General features: G+C 49.3%; 1 protein-coding gene across 3 annotated transcripts in view; it reads left to right on the top strand.

The window, feature by feature from the left end:
* Positions 1-2018: 2018 nt before the first annotated feature.
* The window catches only part of TMCC2 (transmembrane and coiled-coil domain family 2), a 45293-nt gene continuing 28476 nt past the window's right edge, over positions 2019-18835 (top strand). Inside the window, exons 1-3 of one of the 3 annotated variants that reach the window (XM_030813127.1) lie at positions 2820-2892; positions 14766-14953; positions 15538-16077. In XM_030813127.1, coding sequence (XP_030668987.1) covers positions 14900-14953; positions 15538-16077 — 594 coding nt within the window. In that variant the 5' untranslated portion in view covers positions 2820-2892; positions 14766-14899. Of the gene's footprint in view, positions 2893-3704; positions 4252-14765; positions 14954-15537; positions 16078-18835 lie in introns of those variants that run through there. The other 2 variants (XM_030813126.1, XM_030813128.1) reach the window with 2 other exon arrangements.

Here is an 18835-nt window from a genome sequence, read left to right as displayed (position 1 = left end):
CTGTATGGTAGGTACTGTCATTATCCCTACTTTCAAATAACTCGGAAACTGGAGCATGAAGAGGTTAGATAACATGTCCTCACTCACATGGTCAGTGAAGAGCAGAGCTAGAATTTGTCCCCAGTCTGGCCATAGAGCCTGAGCTCTTAACCATTATGCTATGATGCCTCTCCAAAATGGAATGTAAAGTATTAGCTGATTTTATGAAACACACCACAGACTTTTTTGCTGACCTGAATCACACCTTGCAAATATGACCACAAGTAGAAAATGTGGCTGTCATACTGTATGTATATGATAATATAAAAATCAAACTTAAGACCAACTTTTATCTAGTATAGAAATGAGGCATAATTCAAAATTATAATGCTGTCTGCTTCCTTAAACGAAACCAAATCCCTTCCTTAAACCAAATCCCTTCACTTTCCTTCGGCTTCGAGTCAGGTCATGCATATGTGTCAATGCATGCTCACCATTTGCTGGCCACCGCCTACCCCTCAAGACTTACTCAGGGTCTTTGGGGCCGCTGCACTTATCTGGGCCAAGTCAGGCAGGGAGCAGTATATTCCTCTGCTTGAAACCTTGCACCATGGGAACCTGCCCCCACCGGTTCTGTCTAGTCCTGCCCACGGTCTACACTGGCATCCTGCCATCCCCTCACCATTGAAAATGCTAAATAAAGGCTTATAGCTTTGTGTTTCCACATTGTGCTTGATTCTTTGTGGTAGATGTGGGGGGTGGTTCTACATTCCCAGCCCATCCTAAATTCCTATCTTCTAAAAGTGGAGCTGCCTAGTTTAGAAAGTAGCTGCTTGGCTGAAGTAAATTCTTAACAAATTAGTCTCTTCTAGGATACACATTAAAATGAGTGGTTGGAATGGGAAGAAGACAGAACAGAAAGTCAAGAAACTCCGACTAGTGAGACTGAAGTGAGGCTACAATGGCATGATGGGTGCGAAAGAGATTGGTAAACTGTAAAATCCTTTAGAGACCGTGTGGCCCCTTCACTGTCTAGGCCAGTGGTTCTCAAAGGGTAGCGTGTGTCAGAATTACCTGGAGGGCTTGTCAAAACACAGATTTCTTGGCTCACTACTTCTGATTCTGTAGGTCTGGCTGGTGGCCAAGAATTTGCATTTCTATCAAGTTCCCGGGTGATGCTGAAGCTGCTAGTCCAAGGACCACAATTTGAGAACCACTGGTTGCTGGATGAGTAAAATTCATTGTGTCCACAGGAGGCATACAATAGACACTCAGATGGGGTTGTTATTATTACTACTCTCCATATCTTGGTAACCCCAACGTTTGCTCTCTTCTGCTTCCAGATTACTCAGCACAGTTTGGCTGAGATTTATGCAAAGAGAGACAGCATTCCTTTTCTACACATCTATATGTAGCAACCTCCTGCCATTAATACCCTTTCTTATTTAAAAGCTGCTTCGCAGTTTGTAAGGAACTCTCACATACGTTATTGTGTTTTTATATGAAATTCTTCCCAATTTCCGAGCATAAATTATGCCAAGTAAAGTCTCATTAAGAAATACTGCACTTAAAGCGGGGGACGGGGCGATGAGGAGAGAACACCCCCTCCCCTTAGCATTTGCAGCTCTGAATGTAGGCATAGATTTAACTCAGACCAAGTATCCTACATGGGATAGGTGTCTCCCTTATGGATAGAAGGTGCAAAGTTAGAGCCCCCCAAAAGTAGTGATAATAAACATTCCTCCTGTGCTCCTTCTCGCCAAATAAAGCGAATGGGTGGAGGAAATCCTGGGCAAGCCCTCCTCGGCAGGGTCCCTCAAGCTGGAGCCGAAACTGCGACTCCCACGCCCGCCGCCCCCGCCTCTGAGCTGCAGCCCGCTCTCTGCAATGCAAAAACGCAACAGCATCGCCCTCCAGCCCTCTCCTGGGGTATCGCACGGTGCAACCAACCCTAAAAACAAGGCTGCGCGACGCCCCCTCAGCCCCGCGGGCTTCCCATTGGCCGGTTGCCGCTGTCACTCCCTCCTAGCCTCGCCTTCCCGCTCCCGGGCGGAGGCAGCCGGGCGGGGTAGGTTGCGCGCTCGCCGCGGGCTCGGGCCGCGGTCGCGGCTTTGCAGCAGGCTGCGCGTTGGGCTGGGAGCGGGGCGCGCGGGCCGGGGAGGGGGCCGGGCGCGCTGCGGGCTCCGCGGCCGGACCATGCGGGGCAGGGGCCGGCTGCAGGGCCGGGGGCTGCAGCCGGCGCCGATGGCGGCCGACTAGGACCTGTCCGGCCGGCTGCCCCGCGCCCCGCCTCGCCCCGCCTCGCCCCGCAGCCCGGCCGGCCGGGAGGGATGCGCTGTGCCGCCCAGCTCCTCTCCGTCCTGCCCATGCCCTGAAGCAGAAAGTTTGGGGGCCAGGGGTTGTCTCCCTTCTCCCTCCAGCAATGACTGCCCAAGGACTCTTGCTGCCCAGCCTCGACTGTGACCTGTCTTCGCTCCCCAGGTCGAAATGAACTATTCCAAGCTATAACCAAGGCTCCCCCTTCTCGCCCCTCCCTCACCCGCCTTTAAGAATTTTTTTTTTTTAATTCAAGAAATTGTGGTCTGCCATCTCCCCTCCTTGTTAATAATTTAGACCCCAGGCCTCATATGAATATAAGAGGGGGTGCGGTCTTCCCCAAGACGGCGCGCTGGAAGGACAGATTCCCCTTGCCGACCCACATACACCATGAAGAGGTGCAGATCGGACGAGCTGCAGCAACAACAGGGCGAGGAGGATGGAGCTGGGCTGGAAGATGCCGCCTCCCACCTGCCGGGCGCGGACCTCCGGCCTGGGGAGACCACGGGTGCTAACTCTGCTGGCGGGCCAACTTCAGACGCCGGCGCTGCCGCGGCGCCCAACCCAGGTCCCCGAAGCAAGCCTCCTGATTTAAAGGTGAGCGCAGACCATCCCCCCGGCAAGCCCAGCCCGCGACTTAGCTCTCGCCACCCCACGCAGAAGTGCTTTAACAGGATCAAAGTGAGGGGGGAAGCCAGGCAAAGGTCAGAGAGGATGAGCGGATGCTTGGCTGGCACCCCAGGGGGGACGTCAGGTACCATTTATGCCTCTGTCTTTCAGCTCCATGTCAGGTCTCTGTGTTTGTTCCCCATTATTCAGCAAGCGTTTTAGTGACTCACTCATCCGAGATTGAATAATGTGTGAAGTGTTATTCGCAGACAAAGGGCTGGAGAAATCCAAGATGCTAACCAAAAAGTGGACAGCAGGTGACCATTAGTTTTCCTTGCTGAGTAAGTCTCTACCTATTGGGATCTGTGTGTGTGTGTGTGTGTGTGTGTTTGTGTGTGTGTGTGACGGAGTCTCGTTCTGTCGCCCAAGCTGGAGTGCAGTGGCGCGATCTCAGCTCACTGCAACCTCCGCCTCCTGGGTTCAAGCGATTCTCCTGTCTCAGCCTCCAGAGTAGCTAGGATTACAGGCACGCGCCACCCCGCCCGGGTAATTTTTGTATTTTTAGTAGAGACGGGGTTTCGCCATGTTGGCCAGGCTGGTCTTGAACTGACCTCAGGTGATCCACCCGCCTCGGCCTTCCTAAGTGCTGGGATTACAGGCGTGAGCCACTGTGCCGGGCCCCATTGGGATCTTTGAGCGCTTTCCTGGATGAAGCTCAGTTTGCCTATCGGTGAAGGGGCGGTGGGGCGGGAGGGGGGAGGTGGATTTCCTGCCGTTAGGTGGAGCCAGAGGTTAAGATAGTGCTTGGAGATCTCTGCCTGCCTGCTGAACCAACCCCCAGGGTGGAGAACTGACAGGTGGTGGAGCAGTGCTTGGGCTGGTTTGGGGCCTCAGTTCAAGTTGCATACATGCTGAGCCAGCAGCTAGAACCAGAAGCCGAAAGAACTGTTCACATGGAGCTGTTTATTCTCCGGCCTGAGGTTGCCGAGACAATTGGCGAGCTGTCCTGAATACACCTCTATCAATTAAAACAGCAGCTGAGATAAATAATGCACCTTTGCCGGAACTGCCACAGGGACTGCAGGCTTAGGCTTCTCAAGCCAGCTCACCGTCCAGCTGAGCGAGATGTCAGCCCAAGGAAGGAACTTAAATGCCTTGGAGATTGATGCCTCACAGTTCTTTTCTCCAGAGAAGGTGCAGGGTCTGGGCTAGGGAAACGGAAAGGACTCTGTTGCATTTAATAAAGCCTGTATCCTATGGCAGCAGCCACTGAGGAGCTCACCAGAATAAGCCAATGCCATTCCTCATTTGGCCTGAGCCGCTCAGAGTCAGGAAGTCAGAGCGCAGGTGAGTGTGTATGCTCTTACCTGTGTATGTTACCTGTCTGTGTGCCTTGGGGAGGAGTGAAACGGGGGACGACTAGGTTATTGTTGTGTGTGTTTTTTAAACTTTTGCGGTAATTATTCAAATCTGAACTCTGGTTCTGCCGCCGTCCTTTTCAGAGCTTCGTGGCTAGCCTTATGTCTAGAGGATCTCTGTGGGATAGGCTCTCTCTGCACAGGAAGCTTGAGCTTTTGCCAGGCCCAGGGAGTCCTTGGTGTTTATCTCTGCTGTCACCCCCGAGTCCATCCCATGTGGTCAGGAGGTGTAGTTCCTGTTTTAAGTGAGATGGTGAGGGGGAAGGGGTCCCTTGAATGCTGCTGTGGGGAGGAGGCTAGCCTTCTGCTGCAGACTTCAGCCTCATTCTGAGCTGGTCCAGATGAGTCTGGCCAGCAAACCCTGATTCTTTGACCAGATGAGACCCTCAGCTGAGTCTGTGAGAAGCAGCTTTGGAAATTCCCCACTCTCCAACTCAGGACAGCAGTGGAAACTGCTTTCTCCATTTATTCCCCCAGTTGCCTTCATGAGGAAGATGGATTGGTCATGGCATGGGGGCTGCAGTGTCTCTGTAGAGGGACGCCTTAAGGGATGCCACATTTCCACTCTCCTGTATTATCTTTTTTTTCTTTCTTTTTTTTTTTTTTTTTTGGCAGTGCCCTCATTCTGGTCAGGGGCAGATGTAGTAATGACTTTACACTTGATATTAACTGCCGAACTGCCCTCAACCAGAATTGAAATCAGGTGCAAGAAAAGGAGGCTTTCCCCTTACCTCACACCCTCCCCCCCCCGCCCACCCCCAGAGAAAACATACCACTGAACCCAGCAATGTGGACCCAGTAAGGAGCAGAAAACCCAGCTGCAGGCTGCTTGTGGGGGCACGGGGAAACAAGCAGGGCTTTTCCTGTTTATCTCTGTCTGCTTCATCACAACATGTTTACTACCGGGTGCAAGGGACTTCCAACCAGATGTGACTTGGGGACTTTCACAGTTTGATTTGCTGTGTGGTCTCGGGCAAATCACTCAACTTTTCTGAGCCTTTTTCTGCTGAAAGGGACTAGGAATATCGGAGTGTGTCCGAACTTATTTATTTATTTATTTTGAGACAGGGTCTTGCACTGTCACTCAGGCTAGAGTGCAGTAGCATGACCACGACTCACTGCAGTCTCAAACTCGCAGGCTCAAGTGACTCCCCACCCTCAGCCTCCCAAGTAGCTGGGACTACAGGCACACGCCACCATGCCTGGTTAACTTTTAAATCTTTTGTAGAGACAGGGTCTTGCTGTATTGCCTAGGCTGGTCTCGAACTCCTGGGCTCAAGCGATCCTCCCGCCTCAGCCTCCCAAAAAGCTGGGATTACAGGTGTGAGCCACCGGGCCCAGCCCCTCCAAACTTGCTCTCCAGTGTTGGAAAAGTTGTTTTCCAATGCTGGCACGGTTTTCCAATGATAGAAAAATTCCGTTATTGACTCTGGAACTGGGTGGAAGTTGACTTGTTTTAGATTTGATGGTGGTACCACAGAAGGGTGTTTAATTTTTAATGCTCCCTACCTGATACCTGTGTTTGGTCAAGGCAGATAAGCAGTTCTGGTTTGCTTTTGTTTTCATTTTAAACTTTGGAGATGAGAACTTTTGGTATCTTAGTTCCACTTCTGTTTTCTCATGACAGCTCCAGGCACTGTGATGAATTAAGTACATTGGAAGAAATCATCTTGAGAAAGGGGCAAAAATAATAATAATAACAAAGGACTCTGTGTAAAGCACCTCCATAGAGGTTGGGGAGGTAGGGGAAGAGGAGAGAATTTTTATTTTTGCCAAAGAAATCTGAATGGTGTTTAGTGACAGTTAGTGGTTTCAGGGGCTCCTATGGTCTCCCTCTGGTCCTTTAGCACTGTGGACCATCTTACTGTACACTGTAAATTTCTGCTGCAGTGTCCTGGGATCTGTGATTATAGGGTGGAAAGGGCCAGTGAAAAGTAGTAGTTAAGCAGCAATTTTAAAACTGTAATTGAAAAATAACCTAAAAATGGACATTACCTCACAGGGGGCTCATGCAGATACATTGAGGGCCTTCTCAACTGTTCCACACGCCTGTGGGACCTTTGGGGAAAATATCAGTAGACACTCCCGCAACAGGAGCACAACAATTCAGTCCCATTCTTCAGCACTTGCAGCTTGGATTCCTGTTGAAACACTTGAGTTCATGTTTCGATTCATTTGTCCTTATTGCCCAGTCTTTTGCTGCTAACAGATTCCCTGCTTGTTGGGAGGAGATGCTGGGGTTGCTAAGCCACAGAGAGTGCTGGCTGACCAAAAGTACACCAGAATTCTACAGCAAGAAAACCCAGTTCCATTGCATATGGGAGGAGAGGGGGCGCTTAGGGGAATACTGCAGACAGGGAGCACACATTCCTGTTAAGGATACAGCATACGGGCCGGGAGCGGTGGGTGGCTCATGCCAGTAATCCCAGCACTTTGGTAGGCCGAGGTTGGTGGATCACTTGAGGCCAGGAGTTTGAGACCATCCTGGCCAACATGGTAAAATCCTGTCTTTACTAAAAATACAAAAATTAGCCAAGTGCAGTGGCACACACCTATAGTCCCAGCTACCTGGGAGACTGAGGTGGGAGGACCGCCTGAGCCCAGGAGGTTGAGGCTGCAGTGAGCCATGATCATGCCATTGCACTCCAGCCTGGGCTACACAGCAAGACCCTATCTAAAAACAACAACAACAACAACCACCAAAAAAAAAAAAAAAAAAAAAACCACAACGTGTGGTAGATACTTCTGAGGCCCAGGATGAGTGGCCAAGCATAAGAGTGAGCTGGTTCTATCCTGGTATGTGATGGAAGCCTGAAGGCACGGGAGGAAATTACTCACCTCCCCACCTCTCTCACCCCTTGTGCAGTGGGAAGAATTGAGCCTCTCCTGAAAGGAGGTGTCTGGGGATGCTGGCCATGGGCTTTCCCCTTGGACTTCCCCTAAGGTTCTCTTTCTTCTCACAAAAGCCCCTTTAAGTAATTTCCCTGGAGATTTCTGAGCAGCATTAATATCTCTCCCTGAAGAAAAAGGGAGAGCTCCAAATTCCATCATTCCCCTCCTGGTTTGAAGCAGTTTTGACTCAAGACTCATTTGGGTTCCAGCTCATGTTCTAGTCACACCATACACTGGTCTTCCTGCCTACTTAGTGAAGAACAGGAAAAATAATTCGAAGCCAGATATCTGAGAGAAAGTCACAACTGAGTCCTGTGTGGTTCTCCCTGCTGGCTCTCTGCCTTTCCTGGTGGTCACAGGCAGCTTCCTCCCCCTGTGAGTGGCCTGTGTTCCTTCAGTGCTCCTGCAGAGAGCCCACTAGGGAAGGGTTCATGCAGTCAGCAGGTACCACCTTCAGCAGGAAAGGTGCTGCTGAATTAAATTGTGAAACATGCTTATAAAAGTGCCTGAAAACATGTACGCAGTTTAAATAACAGAAGCAAAACAGACACCTCGTCTACCCAAGTCACGAAAAAAAAATTGACATTCCTGAGAAGCCCCTGCTTGTTTTCTATTTGTTTATTTCTTATATATGTATTTTTTCAAGGCTCAGGGTTTTGATAAAATTTATAGGTCTCAGTTTCTCCTTTTTTTTTTTTTTTTTTAAGGCTAGTCAAGTGAAGCAGTAGGAGTGGAGAGTTTCTTCATTTTTTAAATGAAGGAGAAGATAAGCTACTTCATAAGAACGTGGGTGGAATGAAGATGTGTGTGTTCCCTGGGGCTCTCCAGGAGCGTTCTGATGGTTGCAATGGCTGTCTGAGGGCCTGCTGCATCTTGAGGCCCAGTAGATATGTTAAGGCTTGAAGGTTCCTGCAATCTCAGGTGGGAGCCGGACGCCTGGGATAAGTTTTATCAGAGGAGGTAGAATTGAAGTATGCCTAAAAACAAGGAAATGGGAGGCCAGGCTTGGTAGCTTAGGCCTGTAATCCTAGCACTTTGGGAGGCCGAGATGGGTGGATCATGAGGTCAGGAGATCGAGACCATCCTGGCTAACACAGTGAAACCCCATCTCTACTAAAAATACAAAAAAATTAGCTGGGCATGGTGGCGGGCTCCTGTAGTCCCAGCTACTCGGGAGGCTGAGGCAGGAGAATTGCTTGAACCTGGGAGGCGGAGGTTGCAGTGAGCCGAGATCGCGCCACTGCACTCCAGCCTGGGCAACAGAGCAAGACTCTGTCTCAAAAACAAAAAACAAGGAAATGGGAAATTAGTTATTTGGCCTCACCTCCAGCTGATCTCCAGGTCAAATAGGATGACATACTTGTAAGAAAACCATCATGGAAATACACGTAAGTTAAAGGGTACTTAGAGCATCACGCAGTGCAATCAGAAACTTATGGGGGTTAATCAGTAAAGGTGTTCTGCAGAGGTGGGTTTAGAGCAACATTTTTTTTGTTGAGATGGAATCTCATTCTGTCTCCCTCAGGCTGGAATGCAGTGGTGCAATCTCGGCTCACTGCAGCTTCTGCCTCCCGGGTTCAAGCGATTCTCCTGTCTCAGCCTCCCGAGTAGCTGGGACTACTGGCATGCACCACCACACCCAGCTAATTTTGTATTTTGAGTAGAGATGGGGTTTCATCATGTTTGCCAGGCTGGTCTGAAACTCCTGACCTCAGGTGATCCACTCTCCTCGGCCTCCCAAAGTGCTGGGATTATAAGTGTGAGCCACTGCGCACGGCCTAGAGCAAGATTTTAAAGGGGGTGGGACATTTATTACCAAACAAGAGAAGAGGGGCTTTCTAAATGGGAGAAGTGAGGTAGCAAGTGCTTTTATAGGGTCTTTGCCCTGTTTGACTAGAATGGTCAGGAACAATGGAGGGTAGCGCAAATGCTGAAGTTAGCGGTTTTGTCCCACTTGCACCTTATATGAAGCAGGCAGAGGGTTGGAAGGCCCAGGATTGCCCCACGCCCACCCCCTCCAGCCTTTGGTAATATTCAGAGCAGCCCTGTATGTGGGCTCTGGGGGAACTGGTGACCGATGGGAAAGCATGTGGCAAACGAAACTCCCTGTTCTCCTGCCACATATTGAGTTCTAGATTAATTCCCAGCTGCCCTAGTTGTTCTAGTGGGAGCTGTCTGGCAGGCTCAGTATTTACAGAATGTGCTTCTTTTTGTGTATCTAATTATGTCTTCACTGCCAATCCCATTAACAAGAATCTCCTTCAACAAAGAGTTGAAACATCTGATAGGACCTAAATTTTAGGTTGAAGTTTTCAAAGTGTGGGGTTATCAGGAGCTGGGGAAAAGGGCTCAGGCAGCTTCTCAGTGGTGGTCTTAAAGGCCAACTCAAAACTCATTTCTGTTTTCATCTCTCCCTTAAGAAATGGCATCTGCCTTTGAAATCCCCATAGACTACTAGCATGGTACATTTTTGAATGAGGCCTTAGCTGGACAGGGTCCACCTTTGTCAGCCAAACACTTAAGTCACTCTTCGTGTAAGAAGTTAGAACAAAGCTGTTGGAGGATAACAGGTATGTTTTGTGACTGTGCTAGAAAAACAGTTATTTGGCTGGGCGCGGTGGCTCATGCCTGTAATCCCAGCACTTTGGGAGGCTGAGGTGGGGGGATCATGAGGTCAGGAGTTTGAAACCAGCCTGGCCAGCATGGTGAAACCCCGTCTCTACTAAAAATACAAAAAATTAGCCAGGCATGGTGGTGCGCCCCTATAGTCCCAGCTGCTCGGGAGGCTGAGGCAGGAGATTTGACTGAACCCGGCAGGCAGAGGTTGCAGGGAACCGAGATCACGCCATTGCACTCCAGCCTAGGCGACAGAGCAAGACTCCGTCTCAAAAAAAAAAAAAGAACAGTTACTTTTAAACCAAGTGACTAAAGGCTTCCTTATTCCAGCCAGGTTAACTGAGTGATGTCCACCAGGGAAAACAAATCTGGCTGTAAGGACATGAGCCCCTACCTGAGCCCTCCCTAAGCCATTCGTGAAGACATCACACACATTCTGGCTCCTTGGTCTGTGTTCATCTCCTTCCAAGCCAACTCAATCTTGGCGGTTACTAAGATAATAGAGTGAGAAGAGGGTTTAAACTGTAGCAGGAGAAATCTGAGTTAGACACAAGAAAAGGCTGTTGGAGCATTTGAAATCTTTGTGAAAGGTTATGTCTTTGGAAAAGGTAGTCATCTAAGGATTAAAATCACCTTTGTAAGATGGATTTGTAGAGACTTGGATAGTGGCTGCTCAGAAAACAAATGAACAAATAATTTACATAGCAATCTTCCATGTTTGTGTTGAGGCCTCTGCCAGGTAATGTTAGGGACACAGAGATGCAGGCACTGTAGCTCCTGCTGTCCAGTCACTCATATTGTCATCAAGGGTTCCATCCATCAGCAGGTGAGAAGTTGGATAACAGTTGGAGTGAGCACTAGAAGCGATGTCACAAGGCCGCACACGATTAATTGCAAAATGAGTGGTGCAGATAATGAGCGCTTATGTGTTCAGAGCAGGGCGAGATCGCTGCAGACTGGTGTGATCAGAGAGGGCTTTATGGAGTGGCGAGGTGGTGAAGGATAGGTAGGATGCAAAGAGGCAGAGAGAGGGCACACCATGCTGGGAACTTTAATAAAAGTCTTCTATATTGGTGTGTGCTGAATCAGTTCTGCCTAAAGACATGGTGGATGAGGTGACCTTTTCCCACTTGCTTTGGCTTCAGGCTGAATTATCTAAGCAATAAAGGAAAGAGGAATCAAAATAAAAGTGAGAATGGGGGAATTATTTGCCTGTGTGCCCGTGAGTTGAGAACTTGTTTTAAATTTCATCTGTGAGGCTGGGGAATAAATAAATGATTCCAAAAACCTTTCATCACTGGGTTTCCAGTAGAAACTCCAAGTGAGCCTGAACAGTTGCAGCTGCCTACTGTACACCACTGTGATCATCAGCGCCAAACCTGTAGTAATGGTTCCTCTCCTGCTCCCGCTCAGGCTCCCCACCCAGAGCTTCTTAAGGGCAATTGGAGACTTCTTCAATCCACTTTGGATCCTAAGAGTAGAACTCTGTGGGTTTTTACAGTGATTAGTTCTCTAATGCTGGCCCTGTTTCCATAGAGACCCTATAAATAGAGGAACGTTGGCGACCTAGGCTGGCAAAGGCTCAGGGTGACCCAGTCGCCCCACTGAACCCTCACAGCCAAACTGTTGGTAGGGCAGAAGGAGTTTCAAACCCAGGTAGGAGGAAGGGCTATGCAGTCAGCTGCCAGGTGGGATAATTAGCTATAGATTAGTGTGACTTTAAGCTTTCCTGGGATTTGTTGAGAACACAGGGACCTGTAAAAATTAGAAACCACTTTTGGTCATTTTTAACCAGATGGTGCTAATGACACTGTACCCCAAGGCATTTTAGTTTTGTATTCATGCAGCTGTGTTTGCAGATTTTGGAGCAAACTTCCCCTTTGGGGGACCCACACCCAGGGAGAAAGACGGATGAAGCCCAACTGTTCAGAAACCACAGCCTTCTCAGGAAGGATCTTTCAGAAGCCATCTAGTCCTCCCTTTCTTCCTGAAAGGATAATGCCACCCAAGGAGATGGGGTCCTTCCTGCTCTTTCAGATAGTTCCAGGGGAGGGACAGCCAACTCCCCTCACTTCCTTCCCCAGGGCACCTCACCCTGGGAGGCTCTCCTTTCTGACTACCTTCTGGCCAGTTCTGGGGATGGCACTTCTTGCTTCGGTCTTATGGATCATGAAAGCCCTGTTTGTGTGCCACCTCTAACTCTGAAGCATCTCAGCTCTCTCATACGTGGCTTCATCTGGCCACCAAAATGGTTTCTGGCAGCCAGGGAAAAGCAAAAGTCAATGTGGAAAAGCAAGTGACATTTTAGGAGCTGGAACCTGTTAGTCAGAGCAGGTGGTGCTTTCTGCCGCGTTGGCGGCTAAGTTCCCTTAAGCTAGTCACCATGGTTTTCCTCACTTCTGAAACTTGTAGCTGGTTATGTGTATGTGCTGAGTTTTTTTTTTTTTTAAACACTTACTGTGTTATGTCAAAACTCCTTAACCATCTCCTCCCTGACACCCACATGCAGAAGCGGCCCAGCCCTTGCGTCACTTTGCTGTTCCCGCCTCGCACCTTATCAGTGAGGAAAAACCCCTTCATTTGGAGCAATCTCCTCTCTCCGCACATTGTTCTTTGACTTCCTTTTTGTTATTTCCCTCCTGCCTGCCACAGACTTTAATAGATTCCTCGGTCTGCTGGGACAAAGGTCCTGGGGTCTCCTGGTCACTTTCCCTAGGTTTCCTTCAGCTGCAGGACAGCTCAGGGAGGTGAGAAGTAAAGACTTTATAGTTGAGGGTCTTGTCCTATAACATGGGATGGGCAGGTCACAACTGCAGTTCAGGGGACCTAACAACCCTTGACCCAGGCGTTTTTGTTTTGCTCCTGCCTCTGATACTATTCTGGGACACATGCAAATATCCTATCTACTTTAAATCTTGAGTCTTGAAATCTTAAGTCTTGAAATCAGTGTATGGGCCCATGAAGGTAAATTCAATTAGAAGTCGGGGGTTTCTCTGTATGGCTTGGATGAGCCACTTAGCCATGCTGTGCCTCTGTTTCTTCGTCTGCAAAATAGAGAGACTGATGCTATGTCTCACATTCCTAGCTCCTGAGATTAGGCCAGTGTCAGATTATAATGACGGTATAAATCGGAACGCACTTTGCAAAATGCTGTTGTATAAATTTTAAAAGTAAGTTGACCAAGGATTTTAGGCTCCAAGGCAATATGGCAGACACTGGTGGCCGCCGTAGCTCTCCCTGGCACCTCCACCGGCCTCCCAGGGATAGGGGAGAGGAAATGCCTCAGAACTCTAGGACCTCTGCTGAAGTCTTTAGAAGGGAAACTCTTTCTGCCTGAGTGGATCCTCAGTGTTGGAGAAGCCAGTTTAGGAATGGGGGGAGAAGAGGAAGGGACCTGGAATAGAACGCTAGAAAGACAATTCATGTTATGGAATGTGACGATTTGGCAGAGGCAGCTGGGCAAATGCCAGAGCCAGCTGGCCCCATCACAGTGTCTGGAGGGAGGTCTCGCATCAGCTTGGGCCTGGGGAAGAGGGAGGTGTCCTGGCACATCCTTGGTCTGAAGGCTGCAGGATCTGGCCCGTTCCAAGTCCATGGCAGAGTTGACATCTTGGTTCTCCCCAGCACAGATCAGGTGAGCTTTGTGACCCTGCCTCAAGCTGGCCCCCAGGGGATGGTAACTCCTGTGGGAAAAGCTGGCATTGTGTAACTTAACATCTCAAGGGCTGCCCCAGAATTCAGTTCTTGAGAAGGAATCGTGGTAGCCTTAATTTCCTCATCTCTAAATGGAGATGTTCCGGTTGTTGCTTTTGTTACTATTTAGGAGAATCAAATGGGATAATGCAGGATACAAAGCTCCTTTAAAACGAAAAACCGTTAGTTCGTGATGAGTTGTGATGATGTAATTTATCTGGTCTGTAAAATGGGTGATGTAAGGGCCTCACCTACTTTGAGGATTCTGGGGATACTCAAATGAGGTGAAAAATGAAAATCCTAAAATTTTACACAAATACATAATAGTATAGTTATTTGTATCCAGCTGTAAGCGCAGCCATCTGCACAAACTCAAGGCTGAGTTGTAAAGTAACCTAAGAGTGGGATCAGCTCATTCAGAGGATGTCAGGTTGCTTTTTCTTGGTTTCTATATGGTCTAGATTTTCTGCTCTATAAGTTTGTTTCTAGGGAAAAAAAAGAAGAAAATCCAGCCTGTGTAATTTTTTGGAACATTTTTTAAATGACTGGGTAAGATTGTGGGTTGTTCCTCACAGGAAATCCTGCTATGGCTCATTGAGTCCCAAATGGCTCGGTCCTGACTTTTCCTCTAAGGAGCTGCAGAATGTGAGGTGTCTCCTGGTCCTCCAAGTCTCACCCCTCCTTCCAGCGGCTCCAAAGCTCTCATAGAGGGCTCAGCCTGGCCAGATAAGCCGTCCCCTGACAGAAGCAGCTGTCTGGAATTATACCATAGTTGCTCGCCCTGGCAGGCCATCCAGCTGCCCCTCTTGTGAGCAGTCTTGCCGGAAGAGCAGCTGGAGAATCTCAGCGACAAGCCTAAGAGGAAAGGCTGTGGCCTGGGCAGCACCGGGTTGCAGGGCCTCTATGCTTTGGGTCTAAGGGGAAAGACATTCATTTGGATAGCTTGTTCTGATGTGTATGCTAAAGAATTGGTCACATTACTATGTCACAAGGTTTGCTCATAGAAGTAAAGTTTATTTCATTGCCAACCATATCAGGAATGAAATTGGTTGCAAATAACAGAAAATCATACTAGAGTTGTGTAGACAAAGATAGGTTTATTTCATGCAACAAGAATCCCAGGATAGGTGTTCACAACTGGTTTGGTGGCTCCATAGACCTTCAAGTTTCCAGGCCTGTCCGTTGGGCTCCACCATCTGTGTGCAGACCCTCATCATCAACCATGTCATCTTGTGGTTGCAGAACGGCCACTGCATCTCCAGGCACTACGTTCCCATTCCAGATGGGAAGATTTGGGAAGGGCCAATGCCTTTATCAGGAAAGCAAAAGTGCTCCCAGAAGCTCTCACCTTGCTTTTCGTTGGCCCAAACTGTGTCATGTGGCTACTCCTAGCTGCAAGGGAGTCTGATGAAGCAGGAATTTTTAGCAAGGTGAGTTACGTCCTTGCAGTTTGGTTGGTAAGAAAGAAAAATAGATATTGGGTAGGCAATTAGCAGTGTCTGCTACAACAGTATAACTTGATTGTATGACCCTGATTTTCCTGGGGGAATGTTGGAATTAGGCAACTTTGGAAATCGATGCTTGGTGGACTGAAAGAACTAGTACAGCTTGAAGGGATGTCTAACTTGGAAGGAGGGAAGGACTGGGGGTGGGGATCAATCTAGAGGGATACAACCCCATGAGCCAAGTGATACCTGTGTATGCCATTAAGCCCCAGACTGAAGCCCTGAGAGCATCATTCCTGGAAACTCTGAACCTTCATTTTGATTAGGAATGTCCCATGGAAAACTGTGGGGGCACATTTCTTTCAGAATGAAAGGATGGGTCTGGGGTGCAACCTTTTCGCAAAGTGACCCTTTATGCACAACAGGCCATCCACAGAGATCTTCCAGGTTCAGATGGCTGCATTAGCTAGGCCAGTCTACCAAGGACAGACCCTTCACCTTCACCCCCCTACTGACTAGGCAATCAAGAGCTTTCCACTCACCAGGGTTCTTCATCTCTCCCCCTTAAGAAAATCCAGCAGCTGTCAGAGGGCTCCATGTTTGGCCACGGTCTGAAGCACCTGTTCCACAGCCGCCGTCGGTCTCGGGAAAGGGAGCACCAGACGTCTCAGGATTCCCAGCAGCAGCAGCAGCAGCAGGGTATGTCCGACCATGACTCCCCAGATGAGAAGGAGCGCTCTCCGGAGATGCACCGCGTCTCCTACGCCATGTCCCTGCACGATCTGCCCGCCCGGCCCACCGCCTTCAACCGTGTGCTGCAGCAGATCCGCTCCCGGCCCTCCATTAAGCGGGGCGCCAGCCTGCACAGCAGCAGTGGGGGCGGCAGCAGCGGGAGCAGCAGCCGGCGCACCAAGAGTAGCTCCCTGGAGCCCCAACGTGGCAGCCCTCACCTGCTGCGCAAGGCCCCCCAGGACAGCAGCCTGGCCGCCATCCTGCACCAGCACCAGTGCCGTCCCCGCTCTTCCTCCACCACCGACACTGCTCTGCTGCTGGCCGACGGCAGCAACGTGTACCTCCTGGCTGAGGAGGCCGAAGGCATCGGGGACAAGGTGAGATGGGCCTTCTGGGGCAAGGGGAGACTCAGAGGCAAGGGCCATCCGCTGAGGGGCCTTGAGATCTGGGGAGCTGAGCCAGGGGCCCTCCGTGGCAGATACTGACACCCTGCCGCCTGCAGAGTTATCTGCCTTGGTTAAAGGAGTCAGGTATGACTAGGCCAAAAACAAGAGATGATTCCTACGATGGCTAATTTTTGTTTCCTTAGGGCTTTGTTTCTCAAAATTGTGTTTTGCTTATGCTGATATTAATGTTGACTTGTTTTCCTTAAATGGGCTATCAAGAGGCAATAGGTATAGCAGTTTAAAGCACAGACTGGAAGCAACTCTGATTCTGCCACTTACTCAGTTAACCTCTTTATGCTTGTTTCACCCATTGAAAATGAGGATAATAATAGTACAGTTGTAGGACTAAATGAGTTAATATATACAAAATACTTGGAATAGAGCCTGGCGTAGTATCATCTTTACTATTGGCACCAACCAGAGAAGATAGGGAATCCACGAAGGGTGATTTGGGAAAGAGAAAAGCTAGTTTCGCACTTCATGAATTTATATATTCGTTCTTTTATTCATATAACAAGTATCTATTGAATTCTTATTTTGTGCTATAAGAATGAACAAGCCAGTGTTGCTGTCCTTGTGGAGCTCACTCTAGAGGGGGTATGAGTGGGTGAATGGACAGAGAGATGGGAGCTGCTGTGGGAGCTTCAAGGGAGAGGGGACTTGAGAGAGCGAGGAGCTGGCAAAGACCTGTTTGAGGAAACCGTTGAGCTGAATCTGGAATAATTTAGCCAGGGAAGGACTGGGAGAGGGGAAGGGGGAAGGGAGAGCATAGTATGTACAAAAGCACACAAGCTGGTGCTAGGGGCTACTGGGGGTTCATTATAGCCAGAGCATCTAGCACTTTTGGGGATTGACAGGTAGGCAGAGGCCACATCACAAAGGCCTTGCCATGTTGATTCTGGGAGTAGTGTGAAGCTATCAAAGGGTGCTAGGCAGGAAACTGGCAGGACGAGGTCTCTCTAGGTCTCAATATAAAGAGTAGATTGGGGCCAGGCACGTGGCTCACACCTGTAATCCCAGAACTTTGGGAGGCCGAGGTGGGCGGATCACGTGAGGTCAGGAGTTCAAGATCACTCTGGCCAACATGGTGAAACCCCGTCCCTACTAAAAGTACAAAAATTAGCTGGGCATGTTGGTGGGCGGCTGTAATCCCAGCTACTCAGGAGGCTGAGGCAGGAGAATTGCTTGAACCTGGGAGGCAGAGGTTGCAGTGAGCCAAGATCGAGCCACTGCACTCCAGCCTGGGAGACAGAGTGAGACTTCGTCTTAAAAAAAAAAAAGAAAAAATGAAAAAAACCAACAAAAAAAAGCAGTAAATTGGGAAGGGAGTGCAGGACGGGAGTCAAGGAGACTTTGGAGCTAGTGCAGTAGTCTAGGCTGCAGCAGTGGGGATGGAAAGAAGGCGCCAAGTGCAGAAAACATTTGGAAGTGAAAGTCAGAAGTAGTAGGTGAGAAAGCGAAGAGGAGGCAAAGGAAAGGGAGACATAGAGGATGATTCTAAGGTTATGGGCTTAGCGGCTTTAGAAATGGGGGAATTTTCTAGTTGAAGAATCAAAGGAGAAGGAGGATGTTTTGGGGGGAAGGTGATGAGTTCAGTTTTGGACCTGTTGAGTTGCGAGTACCTTTGGGAGCTGTCCAGCTAGGGAGGACCAGCTGGTAATTGGGTCTGTGAGGGAAGGAGCCTGGGCCGGGGCCAGTGCTCTGGGAGCTGGCACTGAGGTTGAAATCATGGGTGTGGGTGAGATCTTCAAAGGAGGATGTGTCGAATGAGAAGGAGGCCGTGGACAGACCCAACTGACATGTAAGTGACAGGCCAAGCACCAGGAGCCTGAGAGAGAGCAGTCAGATGGATAGAAGTAAACTTGCAGCAAAGCAAAAGGAAAATGAGCTTGAAGGAGGAGGAAGTAATCAGAGTGAAGTGCATAGAAGGGGCAGGTCACATCTGGGTTTGGAAATGTGCATAGGCAGTAGCAAGCAGTGGCTGTCATTGGGAACCATGGCCTGAAGCCAGTTTCTGTGGATTAAGGAGAGGGTGGAAGTGGAGGCAGGTGTGTAGCTTGGCTGGGAAGAAGGAAGGCATCAGGTGGAGGCAGTCTGGTTTTGTTGGTTTTTTTAATTTGGGAAGCACCTGAGGCCACCTCTATGTTGGCTGGAGAGGTCCCTATTAGGGAGAGATCGAAGATAGCAGTGTGGAAGGGGAATTCTCACTGGGGTGAGGTCAGTGAGTAGGTGAAAGGGTGTGAAATCTAGAAGTCAGCATCGTCCTTGGTCACAAAGAGTCACCTCTGGGAGGCAGAAATGAATTCTTACTTTGTTTTTATTTTCTATGGGGGAAGAAACCAAAGGTGCAAGTGTTTATTGAGAGTAGGAGGGGAGGTGGGAAGGGCTGGCTTGAGGAGGGCAGCAAAGATTTGGCTTGGGGCAGAGCAAGGCTCTGAGCAGGAACTCACGGGTGACCTGTCTGGTGTTGTAGAGGCTCGTAATTTGTGCTGGCAGCACCCTAGTGGTTGTGATTTGTTTTCTCTCTAGTGGTCCTAGCCAGAGGGTAGGAACAGAGCTGAACGATTATCAGGCTAATCCAGGGTTGGGGGTTGCTGGGAGGGCATGTAAGGGTGACAAAGGAGTTGGGGGTTTGTTTGGGTGAGAGAATGCTCAAAAGGTTGCACCTTGAAACCTTGGCTAGCAGAGA

The sequence above is a fragment of the Nomascus leucogenys genome, chromosome 5 (assembly GCF_006542625.1).
Source record: "Nomascus leucogenys isolate Asia chromosome 5, Asia_NLE_v1, whole genome shotgun sequence".
Classification (NCBI taxonomy): Eukaryota; Metazoa; Chordata; class Mammalia; order Primates; family Hylobatidae; genus Nomascus; species Nomascus leucogenys.
The sequence above is the reverse complement of the archived record's forward strand: the minus strand, read 5'-3'. Positions and strand labels throughout refer to the sequence as shown.